Source organism: Myotis daubentonii, chromosome 10, assembly GCF_963259705.1.
Source record: "Myotis daubentonii chromosome 10, mMyoDau2.1, whole genome shotgun sequence".
Taxonomy (NCBI): domain Eukaryota; kingdom Metazoa; phylum Chordata; class Mammalia; order Chiroptera; family Vespertilionidae; genus Myotis; species Myotis daubentonii.
This window is the reverse complement of record NC_081849.1, coordinates 47462187-47486115: the sequence shown is the minus strand read 5'-3', so window position 1 is coordinate 47486115 and position 23929 is coordinate 47462187. Positions and strand designations below refer to the sequence as shown.

At 40.9% G+C, this 23929-nt stretch overlaps 3 protein-coding genes across 10 annotated transcripts in view; 2 read left to right on the top strand and 1 right to left on the bottom strand.

Moving 5' to 3' along the window:
- Window positions 1-2: 2 nt before the first annotated feature.
- Window positions 3-16403, top strand: LOC132242939 (calaxin-like). Its single transcript, XM_059712317.1, has 7 exons — window positions 3-628; window positions 1044-1251; window positions 5821-5976; window positions 6939-7043; window positions 10977-11131; window positions 12962-13066; window positions 15796-16403. Exons 2-7 carry the CDS (start codon window positions 1194-1196, stop codon window positions 15847-15849), a joined length of 633 nt encoding a protein of 210 aa, XP_059568300.1. The 5' UTR covers window positions 3-628; window positions 1044-1193; the 3' UTR covers window positions 15850-16403.
- RBM48 (RNA binding motif protein 48) lies at window positions 16207-22812 on the bottom strand. Of its 5 annotated transcripts, none has more exons than XM_059712308.1 (6): window positions 22588-22812; window positions 21860-22050; window positions 20176-20321; window positions 18197-18785; window positions 16635-16738; window positions 16207-16403 (listed from the first exon to the last, which is right to left on the bottom strand). In XM_059712308.1, the coding sequence occupies exons 1-5, from the start codon at window positions 22696-22698 to the stop codon at window positions 16663-16665; spliced, it is 1113 nt and encodes a 370-aa protein (XP_059568291.1). In that variant the 5' UTR covers window positions 22699-22812; the 3' UTR covers window positions 16207-16403; window positions 16635-16662. The 5 variants fall into 5 exon arrangements, with proteins under 5 accessions (XP_059568291.1, XP_059568292.1, XP_059568293.1 ...); XM_059712309.1 differs by having other exon boundaries at window positions 16635-16749; window positions 18217-18785; window positions 22588-22807; XM_059712310.1 differs by having other exon boundaries at window positions 16207-16399; window positions 16640-16749; window positions 18217-18785; window positions 22588-22807.
- Window positions 22813-23048: 236 nt separating this feature from the next.
- Window positions 23049-23929, top strand: part of PEX1 (peroxisomal biogenesis factor 1) — a 48898-nt gene continuing 48017 nt past the window's right edge. For 2 of the 4 annotated variants that reach the window (XM_059712294.1, XM_059712292.1), the window contains exon 1: window positions 23051-23243. In XM_059712294.1, coding sequence (XP_059568277.1) covers window positions 23121-23243 — 123 coding nt within the window. In that variant the 5' untranslated portion in view covers window positions 23051-23120. Of the gene's footprint in view, window positions 23244-23929 lie in introns of all 4 variants that reach the window. The other 2 variants (XR_009454736.1, XM_059712293.1) reach the window with 2 other exon arrangements.

The following is a 23929-nucleotide window of genomic DNA, read 5'->3' as shown; positions in this document are numbered from 1 at the left end:
ATTGCCTAATTTTCTTTCCTTTTATGGAGAACAATGGCTAACTTCAAAGAACTGAGAGGAGAGCAATTATTCAAACTTAAGTGACAGGTTTCAAACTTTTATTTATATATATATATATTTTGTTGTTGTTGTTTGTTTTGTTTTTTTCCAGTATATTTTATTGATTTTTTACAGAGAGGAAGGGAGAGGGATAGAGAGTTAGAAACATCGATGAGAGAGAAACATTGATCAGCTGCCTCCCACACACCCCCTGCTGGGGATGTGCCTGCAACCAAGGTACATGCCCTTGCCTGGAATCGAACCTGGGACCCTTGAGTCCACAGGCTGACACTCCATCCACTGAACCAAACCAGTTAGGGCAGGTTTCAAACTTTGAAAATTGCCCGTTTTGAACTTAAATCTATAAAAGAATTTTAAGAAAGCTTTTTCCCCCCAGTTGTATTTGCCTTATTTTAAAATTTGTTTTTCTATTTTATTAAAATTTATTTTAGTACTTTTTTTTTTCTTACTGCAGTGAAGACCATCAGATACAAACTAGAAGATGCTTGGTCTCTAAGATTTGACAGTAGACAAGAGTTAAGACAGTTGTTTTTGTCTACCTTTGGCATCATGTTTTCCTACCAGTTATGTAAGTTAGAGGGGTAAAAGTGGGGTTTAATGTTTCTGTAGAAGCTCCCAGAGTAAAGCCTCTGCTTGGATATCATGAGAAGGTACTGGTTTCGAGTTTGCAAATGAGGTTATAATCTTTGAAGGAGCTTTTTATAGCCTGGGAATTTATTTCAGCTTAAAAGTTTAAGGTCTTTGTAATCTTATTTAGTTTAATTGTTCAAATAGGAGGGAAACATTTTCAACTGTAGAATTTGTGCTGAGGAAATATAAATGGCAGTATAATAGCAAGTATCACTGTCAGTGGTGTTTAGACCCAAAGAAAAGATAGATCTTAGAATTGTTGTGATATTTCAGATCACAATAACATTAGTGAAATCATGGCATGAGTACTGAGAGGTAACAACCATTGTTGCATATTTTTCCAATTACTTGAGAACCTTCTGTATTTGGTTGCTGGAATGTTGCTGTCATCACATTCTGTGTTGGGTATGACATCGTGAACTGGAACCAGTGGCAGTCCAGGACGCCCAGGCGTGGAGCTACGCTATCTGAGAAGTCTGCCGTGTGTTGAAGCCACATTCAACATGGACCCGAAGGCTTTGGGAAAACTGGTGGAATCCATCAGTAAAACCGTCAAGAGCTGTGAGTACTGACCAGACATCCAGCACTGCCTGAGCATCTTTATTCAAAAAGAAACGTTGGTAGACATACTAGCTGGACATTAACAAGTGCTTTGTAAGCTCCAAATTAGAGTTCCTCTGTTTCCTATATAATGTTTTGATCACTTGAAAAAAACAGACCACAAGTGAACAACTATCCCTGCACTTACACTGAAAATAACGAGCTATCCTGAAATATATTTGTGTATGTGAAAAGAAGAGCTTGAGAATTTACGTGAGATCATAAGTGCTAAAGGATTATCTGCCAACCAAGGACTGATAAGTATAAAGGTTTACTTGGACCAGTTCCCTGAGTTCTCTGGCACAAAATCCATAGAAGCAGATGATTGCTCTGCTTAAGGGAGCTGGTAAAGATATGTAACAGGAAACTGGATGTTGCAGTAGCATGGTGCCTTGAACATAGCAAGTGTTTATGAAAACTAGTCTTAACAGATTTGGAGAGGGGAACTCCTTGCCTTGACAGACCTTAAAAAGTAATCTTCATGAAAGTTTTTTCTACGGTATGACCACAAGCCTTTCTGATAATACTGAAAATCTGTTTTTAGAATGTGAGGAAGTTACTTTTACTTCAGCCACTTGGACAGCCTCATTATTGAGCACTTCCACTTTTTCTCATTAGGACAGGCACCACCTTTCTAAAACTCTCTTTGTGGATTTAATTCTGTTTTCTCTTATTCCGGATACATCTTAAGTGATCTAAACTCCTCAAGCACTTGTAGGGCCCGTTTCCAACCCCGCTGTCCATACGTCCCTTAAGTCGTATCTGGCAGATTGAGCCAGTGTTTAATATAATGTCTTATGTCATTTGCTGCTCTCCTAACAGAGCCTGAGTTTTATGACATTCAAAAGGAATTTTTTATACTTAAAAATATATAATTCCTCTCCCATCCTAATGAAATTATGTTTAGCAACGTCTGTGATGAGTGTTAAATACCATAATTTGTTATTGAAAGCAATTCTTTGATCAGACCCATATCCCACAGTCTTCTGCAAAGATATAATTGTTTGAAAAAAGGGATGGGTTACTATTCTTTTTCGAAAGTTTTTGACACTGATTCACTGTAACCAGATCACTACTTTACACTCAGATTACTAACAGCTGGTGTTTGTTGAGCTCTCTGTTGGCAAGACACTGTGCTGAATGGTTTATGTTCATCATCTTTAACTCAGAACTAAGTCAATAAGGAGAGACCCACCCACCAACGTAAGCAAGTAATTGAAGGTACATGTATGCCCCTGAAGTGTGATGACAAGAATAGTACTTTATCTTGTATTCTTCCCCAAAGCACTTAACTTTACCACCCCCAACTCATTCCTTCCTATAAATGAATCATAAAAAATCATTAGACAAAGCTAAATTAAGATGATTTTATACACACACACACACACTGATTTCAGAGAGGGAGAGAGAGACATCAATGATGAGAATCATCGATTGGCTGCCTCCTGCAGGCCCCCCCAAAGGGGATTGAGCCCATACCCCCGACCCAGAATGGAACTGTGACCTGGTTCATAGGTCGATGCTCAGCCACTGAGCCACGCCAGCGGGGCAAGAAACATTCTTAATTCACAGTCATGAAAAGCAAGGAAAAACTGAAAACATAAGTTGGAGGAGACATGACAACCAAATGGATTTTGGGATTGAAAAAAGGACTGGGAAAACTGGTAAATCTGTAATTTAGTTGATAATATGCCAGGTTACTGTATTATTTTTGCCAAATGTACCATGTAAGATCTCAACAGGGAGGAACAGTGAAGTACTTATAGGAATTCTATACTACCATTGCACCTCTCTTGTAAATCTAAAATTACGCTAAAAAACTTAACACAGGTCAGTCTCTGGCATCGCAACATGAGCCTCACTATCCACAATTTCTCAAGTATCACAATTGTTTTGATCACATATGTAAGATCTTTAGATAAAATGAAATGTGAGCCACATGAATAAACTCAGAAAAAGTTACCCACTGAAGATTGTCTAAAATCCTTGATTGCTTTGTTGGATGTCTCGCAATATTTGAAAACAGCTCCTCACTTTCTTCAGGGATCCATTTAATTCACAGTAGTGTTGGTGCTAACATTTTCACTCAGGTAGTAATTCTCCATCGGAATTGAACAGGACTGCTTTCAGGCAAGCATATTGGTATATTACTATGCACTCCATAGAGGGTATCCACAGCTGAGCATCCTTTTTCTTTATATTCCAAAAAAGATGTCTTTCCAAGTTTTTGTCCTCAGAGCAAGTTTTTGTCCCCTTTCTATTATGTAACCTTGAAAAGTCACATCGCCTCATAACTCATGTACTGTGTTGGTTGACAGGAAACCAGCAAAAAGCCCCCCCTTAGTTTCAAGTGAGGGGGTCAGACCCCATCTTTCTAAGGCTGGAGTGTCAAGTCACATTGAAAGAAGAGCATGTGGGGTAGGGTAGATTGTTCCAGTGGTCTCTGGGGAAATACAACCTGTCACATCTGGATTCAGCACTCATAAGGTAGCTTCAAGAATCTGCCAAAGTGATCTTCCTTATGTGCAAATCTGGTCCTGTTAACTTGCCTCAATTTTTCAGTAAGCTCCCCATTGCAGCTCTCAGAACAGGCCTCCACGCATTCAAGCATCCTCCTCTGGCAAATGCTTACTCCTTTGGCAGGTCTTAGCTCATGACACCGTCTCCTTGGGACCCTTGTTAATTTCTTACCACTTCCCCCCAATTGATTATTCCTTCCTTTGGGTTACCCCCAACCACCCTCAATCATAGTGTTTGTACTACCTTACTGCACTTTATCTCCACCAAAGTGTAAACAACCTTGAGGCAGGCAGGAAGTATTCATTGCCTGGTTCACAGAAGACCTTTAAGTCATTTTATACTATCTACAGTGGGAAGCCTGAGGATCTAATTCAGTTAATAAAATACTATTGGGTACCTTCGTAATTGCTTATTTAGATTTGTCAATCATCCGAAGAGCCAAGTCATTCTGACCACAGTGGAAGCCCTGTGGCAAACTGCATATTTGCTATGTGCTATCATTAATTTCAGTTGGGTAACCTGAAGTCATTCCAAAGACAGCATCTAACAATATTTTTCTCCCCACCTTCCCCAGAAATAAACAAGAAAGGAGGGAGGGAAGACAAGGAAGGGAACAAGAGAAATAGTAACCAGGTTTCCCTCCTCTTTCAGTTCTCTCAACCTTCGATTCATAGAATGAGACTTTTAGACACTTAAGGACTCTCAGAGATCATTTAGGGCAGATAATACCCAATTTTCATAGGTGAGGACTCTGAGGCGTAAAGATGGTATATAACTTGTCTATCTCTCAGCTATTTAGTGTCTCAGAAATGGAAGTAGAACCCAAATATTTAAGTCTACTACCCCCAACCCACTAAGTCTAATCCCTTAGTTCTCAGTCCTGATAGTGCATTAGAATCACCTGTGCACCTTTTTTTTTTTTTTTACACTTGTGCACTTCTTAAATCTCCTTAGGTCACTAAGTCTGGAGTGAGATCTAGGTACATAAGTATTAAAAAGTTTCAGTTTAAAGCCAGTCATGAAATCCTACTAGTTTTGTGTGTGTGTATATATGTATTTATTTATGTATTTATATGGCAGTATCTCAGGCTCCTTCCCCACGTCTGACCTCGTTTCCCTCTCCCTAGCCCCGTCACTCCAAACCTGGCTTCTGTGCTTCCAGTTTTCCTTTCAATACAGCTTGCCACTTGTCTTTTCCTAAACCACTTAGCCCTGCAGAGGTTCTCAACCTGTGGGTCACGACCATTTCACAGGGGTCACCTAAGACCATCGGGAAACACATATATAATTACATATTGTTTTTGTGATTAATCACTATGCTTTAATTATGTTCAATTTGTAACAATGAAATTGGGGGTCACCACAACATGAGAAACTGTATTAAAGGGTCGCGGCATTACGAAGGTTGAGAACCACTGCAACTGAACTCTTGTTTTGAAGCTAATTCCTGGGCCTGCTGTTAGCAATTCTGAGGTAGGTCTGGGGCAAGGCCTGGCAATTTGCATGTTTAACAAGCAATGGAGAAGGGGTTGATTTTCATACAGATGGGCCAAAGATGACACCATGAGAGGCACTGTTCAGTAAAATAAATGTTAATCCTCTGACCAGGCATTAAAGGCCCTCCACCTTCTATCTTATTTTTCACTTCTTCCCAACTTTCTGGCTCCCAGGAAGACATATTCAACCTCAACCTCCATTCTACCTCTTTCCTTTATTCATATTGTTACCTCTCCCTGGAATTCTCCACTACTTTACCACCCCCAACTCATTCCTTCCTATAAAAATACTATGCATCCTTCAAGGCCCAATTCAAAGTTCATTCCCATGAAAGTGGCCCAACTCCTCTTTCCAAGTGAGAACCATCTTAATTGTATAAGCTCTTGAGTAACAAGTCCATATCATACTTTTTATGGCATCTCGCATCAAGGGAAAAAATAGCTTTTAGTAAAATATTGTAAGTTAGATTGGAGAACTCAATGAGTAAGTCATATTTATATTTTCATTTTACAGTCAAGAAAAGTGAAGTTGAGAGCCTCATAATACTTTTTCACAGCTTGGTGGAAAAACCTGATGTGAGGCTTGATAACGCTAGACTAGATCGGAGCACATTTCGAATGATCCTGCACGGCTTGTTTGGAATGACTGATGATAAGCTAATGAATAGGGGTAAGAAGTCATAAGGGACTGAAATGAGCCAAGCTGAGGTGGCAAACATATATATATGGCATCTTTATAAGTAGATTAATATATGACAAATATTATATATTTAATTTTCATCAAAGACTGACTTTTTTAATGCCAAACTAGAAAGACAATTCTGGTAGTGCTGCCAATACAAATCAGTAGTTGATTTTATTGTTAGGATGGTTTTTAATATAAATTTGCTCAAGAAGTCTTATAACTGTACCACTTTGAGAGATAACTAGTAACGGGCTAAATAAGCTAGCAGTATTATTTTTCAAAGATAACCATGTGACTTTTAATCATGCTGTCTATAAATTCATATGCTGTAGACATGTAAATTTTTCAATGATTTCTTTTTCCTCATAAAAATGAAAAATACTCATTATACTGAAAAAAAATGTCATTTATTTAAACTAGGAAGTTATTTAATATGAGCCAGTCATTTTCACTAACTGATTTTTAGTGTTCAATTTGGTAAGTTTTGATCTATATATGTACACCCTTGAACTCATAACCATAATCAAAATAATTAACATTCATCACCCCCAAAAGAGTCAATAATATTTCACTTTCTATATTAAGATTTCATTGGTAATTTTAAAATAGTATTATTTTAGTAATTTATCTTCAGGCATTGTACAAGCTCTTTAGAACAGAATTGTGCCACTTTTTTAGAATAAAAATTACTACATTGATTGGCTCCATCATCGTACATAGTAACAGTACAAAACAAGATCATCATTGATCATGGAGGAGAATGACTTTTCTTCCTATAGAAATCTGGGGAAAACATTTTCAGTAATTTTGACTTTTTCAAGAATGATTGTACCAAGACCCTTTTCTCCCCTCAGTTTGGGAGGAGATTTTTAAAAATCTATACATACATATTCTTGAATTATAAAATAGCTGTGAACAATAATACACTTATATGTGCTTTTTTCCAGTATTTTTTGCATTTGACAAAGACAGTGATAACTGCATAAATGTAAATGAGTGGGTTAAAGGATTATCAGTCTTTCTTCGAGGGACTTTTGAAGAAAAGCTGAAGTGTAAGAATTCTATATGGCATTACTGGCTTAGTAATATATATGGTTAATTTTGTATTTAGTGAATGTTTAAATATTTTTTAAAAACATAAAATTAATGTTCTTTATAGCAACCTTGCAAAAATAGTTCATGACAGTTTTAAAAAAATACAGGTCAGATGAAATGGGTGGGCTATTTCATAGGAGAGTCCCTAGTCCCAGGATCCCCCAACACTTCATTCACTGGTTCTATAATGTTCAGATGTCACCAGGATGGGTCTTTGGCTTAAGGCCCAGGCTAATAACAGAAACTAAGGATGAGGACTTATGCCAACTCTTATCAGCTAGTAAGGTGGAAATTTCTGAGGCTGCCTCTGAGCTCAGCAGGAAATAGGCCTTGATATGGGTAGTGCACAAGTCACATTGGGCCATTGCCTGTGTGTGTGTGTGCGTGTGTGTGTTTATGATAAGGTAAAACGCATGTTAACCACCAGACATCAATACTGTAGTGTTAGTGTAGATGAGTGAAAAGGGGGAAAGCCTAGGACAATGAAAGCCCAAAGGGAGGAAGATTATAAAGAGAGCCTCTTACAGAAAAGGAACATTAGGAATTCCAAACACATTATCCCAGTTCACAATTTTTTTAAATTAAATCTTTATTGTTCAGATTATTACATTTGTTCCTCTTTTTTCCCCCCCCCATAACTCCCCTCCTCCCAGCTCCCGCCCCACCCTCCGCCCTCACTCCCCACCCACTGTCCTCATCCATAGGTGCACGATTTTTGTCCAGTCTCTTCCCGCATCTCCCACACCCCTTTCCGCCCCAAGAATAGTCAGTCCATTCCCTTTCTATGTCCCGGATTCTATTATGATCACCAGATTATTTATTCACTTGATTCTTAGATTCACTTGTTGATAGATGCATATTTGTTGTTCATAATTTGTATCTTTACCTTTTTTTTTCTTCTTCCTCTTCTTAAAGGATACCTTTCAGCATTTCATATAATACTGGTTTGGTGGTGATGAACTCCTTTAGCTTTTCCTTATCTGTGAAGCTCTTTATCTGACCTTCAATTCTGAATGATAGCTTTGCTGGATAAAGTAATCTTGGTTGTAGGTTCTTGGTATTCATCACTTTGAATATTTCTTGCCATTCCCTTCTGGCCTGCAAAGTTTCTGTTGAGAAATCAGCTGACAGTCGTATGGGTATTCCCTTGTAGGTAACTGGGTTTCTTTCTCTTGCTGCTTTTAAGATTCTCTCTTTGTCTTTTGCTCTTGGCATTTTAATTATGATGTGTCTTGGTGTGGTCCTCTTTGGATTCCTTTTGTTTGGGGTTCTCTGCGCTTCCTGGACCTGTAGGTCTATTTCTTTCACCAGGTGGGGGAAGTTTTCTGTCATTATTTCTTCAAATAGGTTTTCAATATCTTGCTCTCTCTCATCTTCTGGCACCCCTATAATTCTGATGTTGGTGCGCTTGAAGCTGTCCCAGAGGCTCCTTACACTATCTTCGTATTTTCGGATTCTTTTTTCATTTTGCTTTTCCAGTTGGGTGTTTTTTGCTTCTTCGCATTTTGAATCTTTGACTTGATTCTTACGCTCCTCTGGTCTGCTGTTGGGTGTCTGTATAATATTCTTTATTTCAGTCAGTGTATGCTTAATTTCTAGTTGGTTCTTTATCACAACATCGAGGTTCTCATTAGATTTCTTGAGGATCTCACTACATTTATCGGCGGTCTCACCAGTCTTTTCGAGGGCCTTACTAAGTTTATCGGCAGCTTCTAGACAGTTCTTAAGAGACCTTAAAAGTGTGGTTCTGAACTCAATATCCTCCATTGACAGTTTTGTCCTGTTTCTTTGTCTCCACATTTTTTATGCTTTCTTGGTACACCCCCTAGTGGTCTTTGTGCACAGTCTTGTTGCCTTTAAGCCTTGATTGATGTCGGCAATACCGGGGGTGAGTTGACCTCCAGGCTAACTGGCTATGAGAGTCCGCTGTGTCTGCAGTGGGAGGGCTTCTGTGCTGGATCTCTAGGGCGGTGCTAATCTAGCCTTTGCCTGAGGCTATCCGGCAAATGGCTCTGTGCAGGGCTTGGGCGGGGCGGGTCCCTGGGGATCTACAGGGCAGGCGGAGCAAGCAGTTATGGCTGCTCTCAGTTCCTTCCCCAGGGGCTCTGCCTCTCAGAGTCCCAGCAATGGCTGCAAACCTCGGAGAGAAAGCTGCCTTCGAGTTCCGACCGGAGCCAGACAGTCCCACTTCTCCCGTTTGAGTCTGGGTCCCAAGAGACTCCCCCGGATCTGGAGCTCAGAGTCTGAAACTCCCTCCCGATTGAAAACAACAACCGCGCCCTCCGCCGCCAGCCCGCTCTTCGCGCGCACTCCGCACCTGAGTATTTCACTTCAGCACTGCGCCTCCTCTGAGTCTGGGTATGATACTCTCTTTCCTCCTAGTTGTAGAATTTCCACTCAGCCAGCCTTCCTGTGGTTCTGGATGATGTCCGTTCTGTCCTTTAGTTAGATCTCTGAAGGGGTTGTTCGAGGGCAGCAATCTCCAGCGTTAACCTATGCCGCCATCTTGGTTTCCCCAGTTCACAATTTTGCCTAGAAATAATTGAGGCCTCACCTAACCTGTACCATTGGTGTGGTGTGTATTTCCTATGTTTTACACCTCTAGTTCCAAGATTTGGGGCAGGGAGCCCTGGAAAGATAATAGGAACAATTTTAAATAGTATTTTTCAAAGAAACAGATTGCTTAAGAGAAGACAGCAGAGTACTGAGGAAGTTAAGCAATTTTTTTTTATCCCTTCTTCCACTTGAATTTGGATTTGGAATGTTCAAAAAAGATCCCTAAATTAAACACATTTTAAAGTGATAGCACATTTTTAAAGAAACACATTTTTAAAGAAAATCGCCAACTTTCTGACATTTTTGTTTCAAGTTTTGTGTGTTTTCTTCTTCAGTCTAATTTTTTACAGGATAACATTTAAATATAGTTGCCATTAAGCTTATTGCAACATTCCTATACAAAAGTCTCACCTAAAAGTGAAAAACTAAGTTTCTTGGATGTAAATTCTTGTGGTAATACTAATACCTGGTGAAAATGGTTGTGACATTCATTGAAAGTAGCTGTATAGTGATTGAATAGCATCACACTATCAAAAAATGTTTCCTCCTCTAACCCCACTTCCTAAAAATGTTTCATATACATTTCGAGATATGTTAGTTTGGGGGAAGATACTACTTTTAGAAGGGTTGTGTTGCAAACTCATGTGTGCAATAGATTGGAGAAACTTGACAAAAACACACAGCTAATCTAATACTCTGGAGTTTTATACCTGGTTCTATTGCTTTTGTAAAACACTTAACTGGGTTAGAAACACCAGAAGAGCTCTGGCACTGCTGTATTCCCAGGACCTGAGTAAGTCACTTGTGGATGAAGGAGTGAATTGTAGTAGGGCTCACTCTGTGAGGAGAGAGCAGTTTTTCTGAGTAGTGCAGACAGGCAGTCCCCAAAGAGATGACAGACTCACTGGCTAAATACACCAAAAAGTGTTGTTGGTGACATGGCAAAGTGTGTACTTAGTTTTTGTTCTCTATGTAAGAAGAGAATCATAAAGCTGAGATTTTTACACACATATGTATACACGTATAAATGTATTGTATGATCAGAAATTTAAAAATATGTATCCCCTTTATTTCAGCTTCATAATATTTTTAAACCCTCAATTTCAAAATCCAGAAGTTACAAGTCTTTCTTTACACATTCCAAGGGGTATTTTATCTTGTGGAAAGAAATGTAATGAAAGGTGCTTTATTTTAAAATCACTTTACCATATAGGCCAATAATTGTAGGTTGTATAAATTGTTTTTATTATTATATAATGAAATAACTAAGGAGAAGATTAGTGACATTTTAACTGTCCTTGTCCAAGTCTTTAAACATCTTATGCTTTGAAAAGTCTGTTTTGAAGTGTATTATTTGAATGGTGATGATGGTTACATTTCTCGAGAGGAAATATTTGACATGTTGAGGAACAGTCTACACCAGCAGTTATCTGATGAAGAGACTGATGAAGGAATAAAAGAATTGGTAGAGATAACGCTGAAGAAAATGGTAAGAATGAAATACTATAATTCATTATAACTAAGCAAGTGGATATTGGATAAAGCTAAGATGAAGAAATTATTTCCCTCCATAATAAATGCAGCCTTTATGAGGGCAGGAGTTTTTGTTTTCTGCTCTGACCATTGCCTGGAATAGTGTCTGGCTGATAGTGGGTGCTCAGAAAATATTTGTGGAATTGCTGGGTGATTAAATGAATCACTATTCCAAATGAATGTTAATTTTCTCATTTTGAAATATTTTTTATATATATTTTATTTTTTATATATATATTTTATTGATTTTTTTACAGAGAGGAAGGGGGAGGGATAGAGAGTTAGAAACATCAATCAGCTGCCTCCTGCACGTCCCCTACTGGGGATATGCCCGAAACCAAGGCACATGCCCTTGACCGGAATCGAACCTGCGACCCTTGAGTCCCCAGGCCGACGCTCCATCCACTGAGCCAAACTGGTCAGGGCAAAATATTTTAATATTAGTAAAACCTCACTAATTGTGGAAAAGGCAGCAGGTTTAATGTGTATTAAATTGGATGCTATTTTAGTCTGTCTTCATGACCTTAGCCTTTCAATTCTTCCAAATATTCAATATAATAGAATAACATAATAATAAAAGGTGGTTTTTTTAAAATATATTTTATTGAATTTTTACAGAGAGGAAGGGAGGGAGATAGTCAGAAACATTGATGAGAGAGAAACATCGATCAGCTGCCTCCTGCACACCTCCTACTGGGGATGTGCCCGCAACCCAGGCACATGCCCCCGACCGGAATCGAACCTGGGACCCCTCAGTCCGCAAGCCGACGCTCTATCCACTGAGCCAAACCGATTTCGGCGATAATAAAAGGTTTTTTAAATAGAGTGCTTGCTCTATGCCAGGCCCTTCACAGAACTTTAATATATGAATTCATTTTATCCTCAAAACAATCCTGTAAAGTAGAAATTATCTCTATTTGGCAGATGAGAAAACAAGTACAGATGGGTTTACTCAAGGTCACACTAGAAAATTGGGTGCAGAATTCAATGAAACCAATAATATCCATTTCTAATGGACATAGTAATTTCTCTCCTTTTCTTACTGTGACCCTCCACCGGATACCGGTGAATATTTGTGGCCCTAAGATTTGTGGCCTTGGCTAACCCATGACTCTGGAGTTCAGGAAAGAAACATGATGTGGACTGCCGAGTCTCAGACTCAGCTAACACAGGTCCAGAGTATCCCCTTCCACTGGAAGTGCTCACTCGACCCTGCCAGGGCTCAGGGTAGACTTCTGACAATTATTCAAACCTTTCTCTAGATTAGACTTTCAGCAGCCCTGATTTAGTTATACCCTGACATGTGGAAAGAAAAAAACACACACCAAAGACCCATAAGATCAAACCCAAATTCACTGAAGCAGTTAAAGGCATACATTACCCACACACATGCTATCCCCATGATTTACTTAATCACCCATAGTCCCTGTCACCAATGCTCCACTTGAGGCAGGTCCCTCTTCTCCTGACTTACTGTCATAATTCAGGTTGGGCCATTCTGCACTTCCTCCACACACTTCCCCACCTCTCTAGATCCCAACCATCCCTAAAGGCCTAGCGGTGGTCTGCATGACTCTAGTCCATCTTGGGCTGTGAGTGCTCTAACTCCCAGTGCCTCGGTCCTTATCTGAGCAACTCCACTTTTACCCTTTTTACATGATGAGCTCCCAAGTAAGAGATCCTTTCAGGAACAAGTTCTACTACTAAAAATTAAGCTTGAGAATTTTTGCCCTGTGGTCCTTATTTTATCACAAAAATAGCTGTACAATATGGGCTTCCTCTCTAGGATTATGACAACGATGGCAAGATCTCTTTTGCCGACTTTGAAAAAGCAGTGAAAGAAGAGAGACTTTTGATGGAGGTGTTTGGACAATGTTTACCAGAAGCAAAGGTACAGTGCCAACAGCCCCAAAAGGTTGAGGGGACATTTTAACGGATCTGAAAATAACACTGTAACACTGGTTGGACACTCACCTCTTTAGGGCTTCACCTCACTGCTACACCTCACAAACTACCACGTGCGGGCACGCACATACAGTGCGATTGAAACTCCGTGGCCCATGCACAGAAGTCAGTATTTTGTGGAAGAGCCACACACAAGGGGCCAAAGAGCCGCATGTGGCTCGTGAGCCACAGTTTGCCGAGCCGCAGTTTGCTGACCACTGGTCTAGGCAACCATGAAGGGCTCAGCCCATCCTAGTGCTTTGGGAATCAAGACAGTAGTGACTGTTTAAGTAATTCTATTCAACAGACTTTTCTTTTGGGCTTCAACTGTATACAAGTCCTGATTTCTTGTATGTTAATATTTCCCCAAAGAAAACCAAGGTATATTGGGCTTACTTAAGGGATAGAACAGTGAATAAAGAATGGGTTCAGCAAGAACTGCTAGGAGAAAACTTGATGTCTTTCAACCCAAATGTTGTCAATGAGAATAAATTAAATTTTAAAAAATTTGAACACATATATAGTATTTTGTGGTCATAAGGTTTATTTTCATGTTTGGATTTGACAAAAGTTTTCTGAGCTAGAAGAGCCAGCCTAATAATTTATTTGATTCATTAACATTTTAATTCTGCCTCTCATCAACTCTGCTTTGCAAACATAAGAAAACACTTCTTTTTTGAAGAAACTTTTTATTCTGTGGTAATTTAGATGATTTTGTGAATGAACTTGCATAATAAGCTATCCTTAGCCATCTTAGCTCATCTCTCTTAATTTGTCCCAATGTAGCTTATTCCTTTTTTAAAAAATCCTCACCTACGGATATGTTTAGTGATTGTAGAGGGAGGGATGGAGGGAGAGAGAGGAGAGAGAGAAAGAAACATCAATCTGGGTATCAAACCCAAAACCTAGGTATGTGCCCTGACCAGGAATCGAACCTACAACCTTTCAGGTCTACAGGACAATACTCCAACCAGCTGAGCCACCTGACCAGGGATATTCCCACATCTTGTCTGGAAATATGTGGTAAAATGCAATATGTGAAAGGCAGACTTCTCGTTTTAAGGAACTGATGGGTGAAACAGTGCAGAATAATGGACTGGGTTGGAGTAACTACTTATATCTGATGGAATACCAACAGTTCTGGAGTTGTTCCCAGAGACTTCATCTGTAGCCCCGTTATCTAGAGCCTTGCTACTCAGTGTAGTCTGTGCACCAGCTCAATGGTATCACCTAGGGACTTATGAGAAATGCAGAATCTCAGACTCCACCCCAAACTAACTGAATCAGAATCTTCTTTTGGTGCCTGACACATGAAAGGTTTCTTTCTCTCATGATCAAATGTATTGTTGGCAGGGCTGGGAGGAGTGCTGGCCTCCACACACATATCAGGAATCCATTCAAGAACAAAGAACCCACTTAGCAGCTCCTCCCTTTAGGACTGTCAGGCTGTGTGTGTGTGTGTTAAAATACACCTAACATAAACTTTACCATCCACATCAATTTTAAGTATTCAGGTTCAGTAAAGTACATTCACACTGCTGTACAAGCAATCTCCAGAACTCTTTTCATCTTGCAAAACTGAAACTCTGTGCCCGTTAAACAATTCCCCATTCCTGCCCCCACCAGCTCCTGTCCACCACCATCAGAATTACAGTAAGACTCTGAAGTGGAGGTTCATAACACCTTCAAGTCCTAGAAAGCACTGTATTCTTCCTAATTCTATGGTCAGGTCTCTAATACATCTTTTACCTGAATTCTGCAAAAGAAATATATCTAATTGCCTTACGAGGAACTAGGGCCAACCCCCTTGCCTGCAGCTTCTATTAAGACCGTCTAGCCCTACCCAGTTCGGTTCAGTGGATAGAGCATCAGCTTGCAGACTCAAGGGTCCCAGGTTTGATTCTGGTCAAGGGCACATGCCTCCATGTTGTGGGCTCCAGCCCCAGTAGGGGGTGTGCAGGAGGCAGCCAATCAATGATTCTCATTGATGTTTCTCCCTTCCACTCTAAAATCAACAAAAAATATATATATATATATAAAGACCATCTACCACCTAGTGCCCTCCTAACAAGTCTGGATCCGTCAGTCATAACTGAAGATGAGCCTTCTTAACTGATTATGTTCAAATTCAATCCATAAGGCCACAGTCTCCAGGGATGGGCAAACTTTTTGACTCAAGGGCCACAATGGGTTCTTAAACTGGACTAGAGGGCCGGAACAAAAGTATGGATGGAGTGTTTGTGTGAACTAATATAAATTCAAAGTAAACATCATTACATAAAAGGGTACAGTCTTTTTTTTTTTTTTTTTTTAGTTTTATTCATTTCAAACGGGCCGGATCCGGCCCGCGGGCCGTAGTTTGCCCACGGCTGGGCCAGACCCTTAAGGATAGGGAGGAACGAAAAAGAGATGCCATTTGGTATGGGCCTTCTCCAGTATTTTTATCAGTAAAAATATGAAAACAGCCTGTACATAATTGGATTCCCATTATGTAGTCTACTAACAGGGGGAAAAAAAGTGAGTGTGCTATAAAAGTAGTGGTAGAAGTCACTTATTTACAAATTCTAATTTGCTTCTGCCATAGATCAAATAAATTCATCTGATAAGTTAACTAAAGCATGTAAGCTTCTAATTTCAGCTTTGTTCTAATAGTTTATTAACTTTTTTACTTTACAGATTTGTCTTGATTTTGAAGCCCTGGCATTCAAACACATCCTGGATTCTGTCTAGTTTTTTAATGTGAATCACTCAATACTTGCATTAAAATAAAAAACAGATCCTGGTTGCCTATCTTTATTTCCTTCAGTTAATTCACACAGAGTTACTGCAATGTGAAAGGTAACATTATAAGAACAGTTTCTGTAATAGTAAGTTTGGATCAAAATAACATCTATAATAGGTAATAATAAGCAAATTTATTTAAGTTAGTCCACCACCTTGGATCTTGTAGCATCAAGTCAGGCATTCTCAACCCTCTTTTCTCTTGCTTCCTTAACCATAGAAACCTAAAGCATTCACTATTCCAGACTCCTCAGGAATAGTCATGGGCCCAGTTCTAGCCAATAAGATGTAACTAAAGTCACTGGATGGCGTTTCTAGGAAAGTTTTTATTAAGGGAAACAGTTGGCTGGCAAGTATTTTGTCCACAATAACCTAATTTTAAAAGGTGAAACTAAATTAAACAAGTAGCTTGAAAGAAATTACAAAGAGGAGTGCATTCAAAAAAATAGCAGCAGTAAAATCTCTTCAAGAATTAAAACGACAGGCTAAAAATAAATACTCTTTTTTTTAAAAAATATATTTTATTGATTTTTACAGAGAGAAAGGGAGAGAGAGAGCCAGAAACATTGATGAGAGAGAAACATCGACCAGCTGCCTCCTGCACATTTCCCACTGGGGATGTGCCCGCAACCCAGGTACATGCCCTTGACCGGAATCGAACCCGGGACCTTTCAGTCCACAGGCCGATGCTCTATCCACTGAGCCAAACCGGTTTCGGCAAAATAAATACTCTTAGAAAATATTAATTTGCTACTAGTAATCTTATATTCTTCTTCTTTGTTTTAATGGATGACTTGTATGCACATCTTCCAGCTTGTCCTCTGGAGGCTTTGGCACAGTTGTAATCACCTAGTTTTAGAAAAGAGAACCAGAAAAACTTAATTTTTATAGTAAAAGAATAAATAAACTATCAGAAGACATAATATATTCAATAGATTAATCCTTGCTATCACGTTTGAAGCAGAGCTAAGCCAAGTTCAAGGTACAGCCTACAATCTAGGCACAGAGCAGTTTTCTGTCCAAACACTGACGGGAGTAAACAATTTTTTAAATTTAAATTCTTTATTATTTAAAGTATTACATGAGTCTCCTTTTTCCCACTTTGACCTCTCCCTGGCTGCTCCCACCCACCCCCCTCCCAGCACAAGCCCTCACTCCCCTACTGTCTATGTCCATTGGTTATGCTCATATGCATGCATACAAGTCCTTTGGTTGATCTCACCCCATCACCCCCCACCTTTATTTTTAAAGCCATTTAACAAGAAGAAATTTTTGAGGTAGAGAAGTAAACAGGTTCTACTAACATTCCTTTGTAGATCTGAAGTCCCTTGTTATTTTATGGGTACAGATAGATATCCTGCTTGCATACAACTTGAAACACTGATAATGTCTGATATATTTAGAGACATGGAGGTTGGGGGAGGGGTGAAAAATTTAAAGAAATAATCAGAAAATGTTATAATCCTCAATTTTTTTAGGGAAAATGAAATCAAATGCATCATGAAAAAAGGAGACAATAAGTTACAGCAGAGTAAGACAGTCTTCACTTAAACTGGGAAATTATTTGAAACCATAGTAAATTATACTTAGTATTTCTCCTCCTTATTGTTCTACTGTTTCTATACCTAGGATTCAGACCTAACATATTTTTCTTGAAAATACAGTCAGCTCTGGCTGAGACGGCTCTATCTGTATCCATGCCTTAGTTCAGCTGTCTGTGAAGAAAGGAAGGGTTGCCAGCACAAACTAAAAAATTTAAAAGAGGCTTAAGCATAAAAACTGTGTCCATAGATTTTTATTACTACAAAACACCCCTTTATCCTTAATCAGATAATAATTTCCAGGTAAAAAATGTACATAAAATAAGCTACCTTGCCCCTCCTTAATCACATTATAAAACATAGCTTTCTGTTTCTTTTGTTAAAGATGTTTTTTATTGATTTTTAGAGAGAGGAAAGGAAAGGGAGGGGGAGAGAGAAAAACACTGAGTTTCGGTCAGCTACCTCCTGCCCCTGCCGGAGATCAAGCCCCCAACCCAGGCATGTACCCTGACCGGGAATCGAACCAGCAACCTTTCAGTGCACAGGATGACACCCAACCGAGCCACACCAGCAGGGCTAGTATTCTGTTTCTTGTTTAAGGTACGGATTAATGGTATCAAAGCAAATGGTATTTGTTAGTAAAATTCAGTAAACACATCAAAAACTAAAAAATGAAAAATAGTAAATGATACTATAGTTCTCATAAATAAGTCTCCATTTAGGGTTAGTCCTATAACCAAATCATCTCTTAGGAGACTTCTTTAAATGATCTTACCTCTTTAAGTTTATTCCGAATTAAATTCGCTGTTGTATTCAAGGAGTCATCATGCATATCCACTTTGGGTATGTCTGGTAACAGAGGCCCAATCAGCACCTCATTACTGCTAGTGCTTGTTTCAAGAAAAGGTCCAAGTTTACGATCATCTTCTCTTCTTCTCTTCCGCTCCTGCAGTTGTGTCGTCCTAGGCATAAACCTGTCAACTGCCTCTGAAGGAGTAAAAGCCTTCTGAGCACCAGGGCAGGCCACTGGATTTTTTAAAGTTTTCATCTGCACTTTCTGCAAAGAGTCATTGTGGTTACAATGCCCCACTGTTTCATCACGGTTTCTCCCATACTGAGAGGAGCTTGATGCTCTGTTCTCGTACTCTCCTGATGAACACATGCATGTTGAGGAGAAATAACACAAAGGCAATTCACAAGAATAAGGAAGACAAGGATCTGAGTTCCCAGCACAAGTGTTCAGCGCAGCTTCACAAAATCCAGATTTCTTTGAGTGGAAGTCCTGTCTAAAATCTTTTGTGTCTTTATACTCTGTAACCAGTTTCTTCTTTGTCATGAAATAATCTTTATATTACAATTTAAAAGGTGAGAGAAAGGGAAACAGAAATAGTTAATCTGTTTTCATCATTCAGAAAAGTGTAATTCTAAAAACAAACATTGCTTGAAAATAACAAATGTTACCCTTACAATTTTATTTCTTGGGCAGGCAATACATTCATGTGGTTTAAAAGCTAAAAAGGATAAAGGTATAATAGTGTCACGCTACACTTTCTTTGCTCCCTGAATGCCTGGTTTCCACCCCCCCATAAGTAATCACTATTCTTACTTTCTTATTAATCTGTCCAGTATGTCTTCCTTCCACCTATGGGTATTCCTCCTGTAATAGCCATTTCTCTGCACCTTTTTGTTTTCCAGTTAACTGTAGATTTTGGAGAGTTCTTCCATGTCATTACATACAAAGCTGCTTTTTTGTTTTTTACAGTACGAGTGTATATGCTGCTTAGTTTGTATTAGTTTTTATAGGAAGCAATATGCTGGGCCCATATTTAGTAATTTCCTTTGCCCCCCACACATATAAGTTTGTATGGAGCTATTTATTTACACATCCTACAGGTTAAAGTTCAGTGTCTACAGGGACTCTCAACAGTTGTATACCCAAATTTTCAGGTAAGGTTTTCAAGAGTCTCCCCACTTATTTCTCTCTTCACTATTGCCACATGCCCATCCCCAATCAGCCACAAACTCACCATATTCAATAGCTTTATGGACATTGACTTTTACCCAAAGGGTGAAAATTTTGTAATTTAAGCCTCTGGTAGCATTCAGATTTCAGACTACACATGCTATCTTAATCTAATTCTGACTGTTCTAGTCCTACAACCCACGTACCAGATCTCATGACTCCATTCCAGGCATCTGGAATTTGTGTCTAGGGAAACTCAGTTGGGCAGATGAGGCACCTGGCCAACTGTTGGTCAAAAGTAAAACTTTTCCACTTTTAGCAGTTTTAGATTAGCCAATGGGAACTGGTCTGTGAATCCTGTTTCTCACTTCAAGTCAAAGCTTTAATTCCTTCACATGGGACACAAGGCCCTTTACGAAGCCCCTGTGTGGTTATCCTGTGCTATTTATTCACAGTTCCTTAGAATGCACGATGCTCCTTTATTCCTTTAAACATGCTATCTGGCCCACCTTTCCATTTCTTCCTCAACTTCTGAATAATGTCCACTTATCCTTCAAAACTCAGCCCCCTTCTCGTCCTGTAGGAATTCTCCCACAAACCAACATCTCTTTCTTCCCATCCCAAATGACGTTGAGTGCTACAAAGAATCATGTTAGTAGTTGCATATTGTGACCATTTACTTGCCCTTCTTCCCACTAGACTGAGAGCTCCACAAGGCTATACTTAGCAGAATGCCTGACACATAGCTGTTTAGTCACAGGCTTTCCATACCTTTATTTTTAGTAGCTCTTGCTATATAAGCCTTCCTCTCTTGTAATTTTTTTCTAGTTTCTTCAACTGTCTCAAATTCCGGAGCATAGCACACATGAAGCAATCCACCAAAGAAACTCTGTTCATCCATTTTCCTCTTGGCTATCCTAAACAAAAATACACGATAGCATGGTTTATTAATCTAGATTTACTTAGGATAAAACTTGACTAGTACACAATGTAGAGATCTAAAGAGCAAAGTCCAGCTTTTGCTGTGTGTGTGTGTACATCCTATGGTTTGGGAATTAAGTAATTTGCTTATGGAAAGAATTGACCTTCTTGATCTAGTGCATACTCTACTAGTAAGAGCCTTTCCTCCCCTCTCCCAACATTGTTAATGGGGTTTGAGCTAAGTCATCCACACATATCTAGGCTCCCTTTAGTCAACTTAGAATCCAGCTGGTTAGCCTAAGGCACACAATCCATTGCCATAAAATAGAGATTTTTCTCTGTGTGGAGTTAAATGGCCCTTGAGAATTAGCTTATACCCAATTTAGCATTCTCAGCACAATGTGTTCCTATATAAAAAATTAATAAAAATACTGTAACTAAAATTTTCAATAATTGAGGAAATACTGAATATATAACAACTAATCAATGAGAGGATGGTATCATTCAACAAATACTTACTAAATACCTATAACTGGTCAAGCATTATAATAAATATTGAAGTACTTCTGTGCTCAGGGATAATAAGAAATACCAATTGAGATTTTACCACATGCCAGGCAGTGTCCTCGAGTGCTTCACTTGAATTAACATTTCACAACAATCCTATGATGAATGTAAGGCCTGGGGAGATTTAGAACTTGGCCATGTTTACTCTGGAGAGAGGGGCTAGGATTCAAATCCAGATGCCGAATTCCAAGGCCAATTGTACTAGGTAGGTGCTGTGGGAAATGCAAAGACTCTAGAAAATAGCTTCCCTAATGATGAGGAGCTGGCAAGTTGGTTAGGAAAGTGTGACTGCATTTAAGAGCTACCTGAGAATAACACCTGACCCCATAAAATAAGTGCTTTATGGCAGACAAGTGCTATTTGTGGCACAGAAAAGAAAATATGAATTGTAATAACCAGGGAAGGATGGGTCTTGGAACAAATCAGTAGGAGGGAGGGTTTACATAAAAATAGGTACGGCATTTTACATTTCAGCCTTTTTGGAACTGAGTTTATGTTACATAGAAAGCTGGAAGAGATGGTGTTAATTCACATAGGTGCACAACAGTAAGAACCTCAATAACTAATGTTTACTGCATTCTGAACAGGAGGCGTTATGCTAAGCCCTTCACATGGATTACCTCATTTCAGCCTCACACAACCTCAGTAAGCAGGTCCTTTTATCAGATGGATTTTATAGAACAAGCGAAACAGGCTTACTAGGGTTTAATAACTTGTCCAAGATCATGATGTTAGTAAGCCAGGGAATTGGAAAACTTACTCTAAACCCAATTTTTAATCTACCACCCTACAAGACAAAGTGTTAAACATGAGACTGATGTGATAGAAAGTGATTTTAGAAAGGCAAACGTTTAAAAAGACTGGAGGAAGACAAGAACAACCATGTTGTTATTGGGTAATTCAGGTATGAATGTGGGAAACCTGGGGCCTGTGGGGGCAGTAGGACAGTGCTTAACTTGCACATTACCTTGCACTTTGTAAACTCATAAATTTAATAAGATAAACTTCTGTAAATTCTTCTGCTGGGTATTCATCTAGAGCATTATACTGTTCAATTGCACCATATAGAGCAAATCGTTCAACTAATTCCTTCATCGCTCCCACTGCAGGAACTCCTTGTATTAATAAGTACCGAGATTCCAAATTAATTGTATATACCTAAAAGAAATGCAAACAAGTTAGATGTATCTCATAAGTAAGTCTAAGACAAATCTGCTTTTTAAAAAAATGTCCAAAAGCTTTAAAAACAAGAAATGTTTTTCAACCAGTTTGCAGAAAACAGAAAGTCAAAAACTTTGCCCTTCTCTCTGTTGAAGAGCTCGCTCCACGTGAATTCGCCCAACTAAAGCCTCACATAGACTACCTTCGATTGGTAGATTTTGCAGAAATGGGCTGGGTACAGCTACTGGAAAGAGTTAAATATTCAGAGTGCTTCCGATGTGCCAAGGAGAGCCGTAAACACGGAAGATACAATGATTAAAACAAAGCCCCGTTTCCGCAGAGCGGACGCCCTCGCAGTGACCAAAGGGGTCGCGGGAACCTCTGGTAGCGGATGCCCAGGATTCCTCACACCCACCTGCAAGGAGGTGGGTCCGACCGAGGCCTCGCAAGCCTTCACTCGCACAGGCTGGGCGCGGGGGGCTAGAGTTCACATAAAACTACTGAAGGTAGCAAATGAAACAAAAACCACTTTACCCGCACGGCACGAGGCCGTCGCCCCTCCCGGTACTTGGCCCGCGTGTCGCAAGCAGCCCTTTGGACGTGGTGGTCGAACAAGCCACCCAGCTCCCCGCCGCCCGACGCCATCTTGCCGGCTTTGGCTCTCACAGAAACGACAACATCCGCCGGCTGCACTCCCGTTTAGCCAATAAGAGAGAGGGATGGGTCAAGGCGTGCCGGGATTGGCCGGAGAATCGACAGCGTTGGCCGTCGTTTCCTACAAAAGAGGACTTGTGGACTGGGTGCCGCCCCCCAGCGGCGCGGCGGAGAGGCCAGGAAGGAGGCAGAAGGCTGGCTTGCCCCGCCCCTACGCACGTTGAGACGCGCCGCAGGAAGGGGGCGTGGCCGCGTGAAATGGACAAGGGGGCGGGGCCGCTGGAAGGGGACAAGGGGGCGGGGCCGCGGGAAGGGGCGGGGCCGATCGATGTTATCCCGCTCCTAAGCCCGGGCCTGCGGGCTCGGCCGGAGTCGGGGTGGGTGGGCGGCGGGGGTGTCCGGGTTGGCAGACGATGTGGGGCAGCGAACGCCTGGTGGGTGCGGGTGGGGCGGCCGTGACTGTGGCCTTCACCAACGCTCGCGACTGCTTCCTCCATTTGCCGGGGCGCCTCGTGTCCCAGCTGCACCTGCTGCAGGTAACGCGCCGGCCTGGGACCGGGCTCCCACCCGGAGGCTGGACACCTGGTCGGTAGTCAGGGGTCGGGCGGGCCGAGCTTTCCAGGGACGCGGTGGCTCTCGGGCCTCTCCCGGCGGCGGGCCCGGGGCTGCTATCCCGGCGCCGCTTTCCCGGCGCCGCTTTCCCGAGGCCCCTGAGCAGGCCAGACCGAGGGCCCGTCGAGGGCAGGGCCGGGGCGGAGGGGTTGCCCGTCTGGTGCAGCCCGGGTTTAAGTTCACTGGCCTTATTCCAGCGCCTTTCAGTCGGTGAAACTGGGCTAACTACTTTATGCTCCGTTTTTGCGTTCACATACTACTCCAGGTTGGAAAGCTCTTGAGAAGTCGTTTCTTTTGTTGTTTGTTTTTTAAAAACCTTTTCCCGCCTGAGATTTCCAGGTGCCTGCGCGGCTGTGGTGCGGGCCCAGCGGGAGGGCGGGAGGCTTGGTTTGTTTGCTGCGTCCGGAGGTGGAGCGGCGGGCGGGAGGGCGGGGGTCGCGGGAGGGAGGCTCGGCCCTGGCCGCCGCGCTCGGACCCCCTCGGAGGCGGGCGGGGAACGGCGGGGGTTATGCCGCCTGGGACGTGTGTCCTTAACTGTATTTGAACCACGGCTGTCACTTGCCTTTTTAGAGGTTGTGGTTGTGATTCGTGGCTCTGACCACTGGCAGAG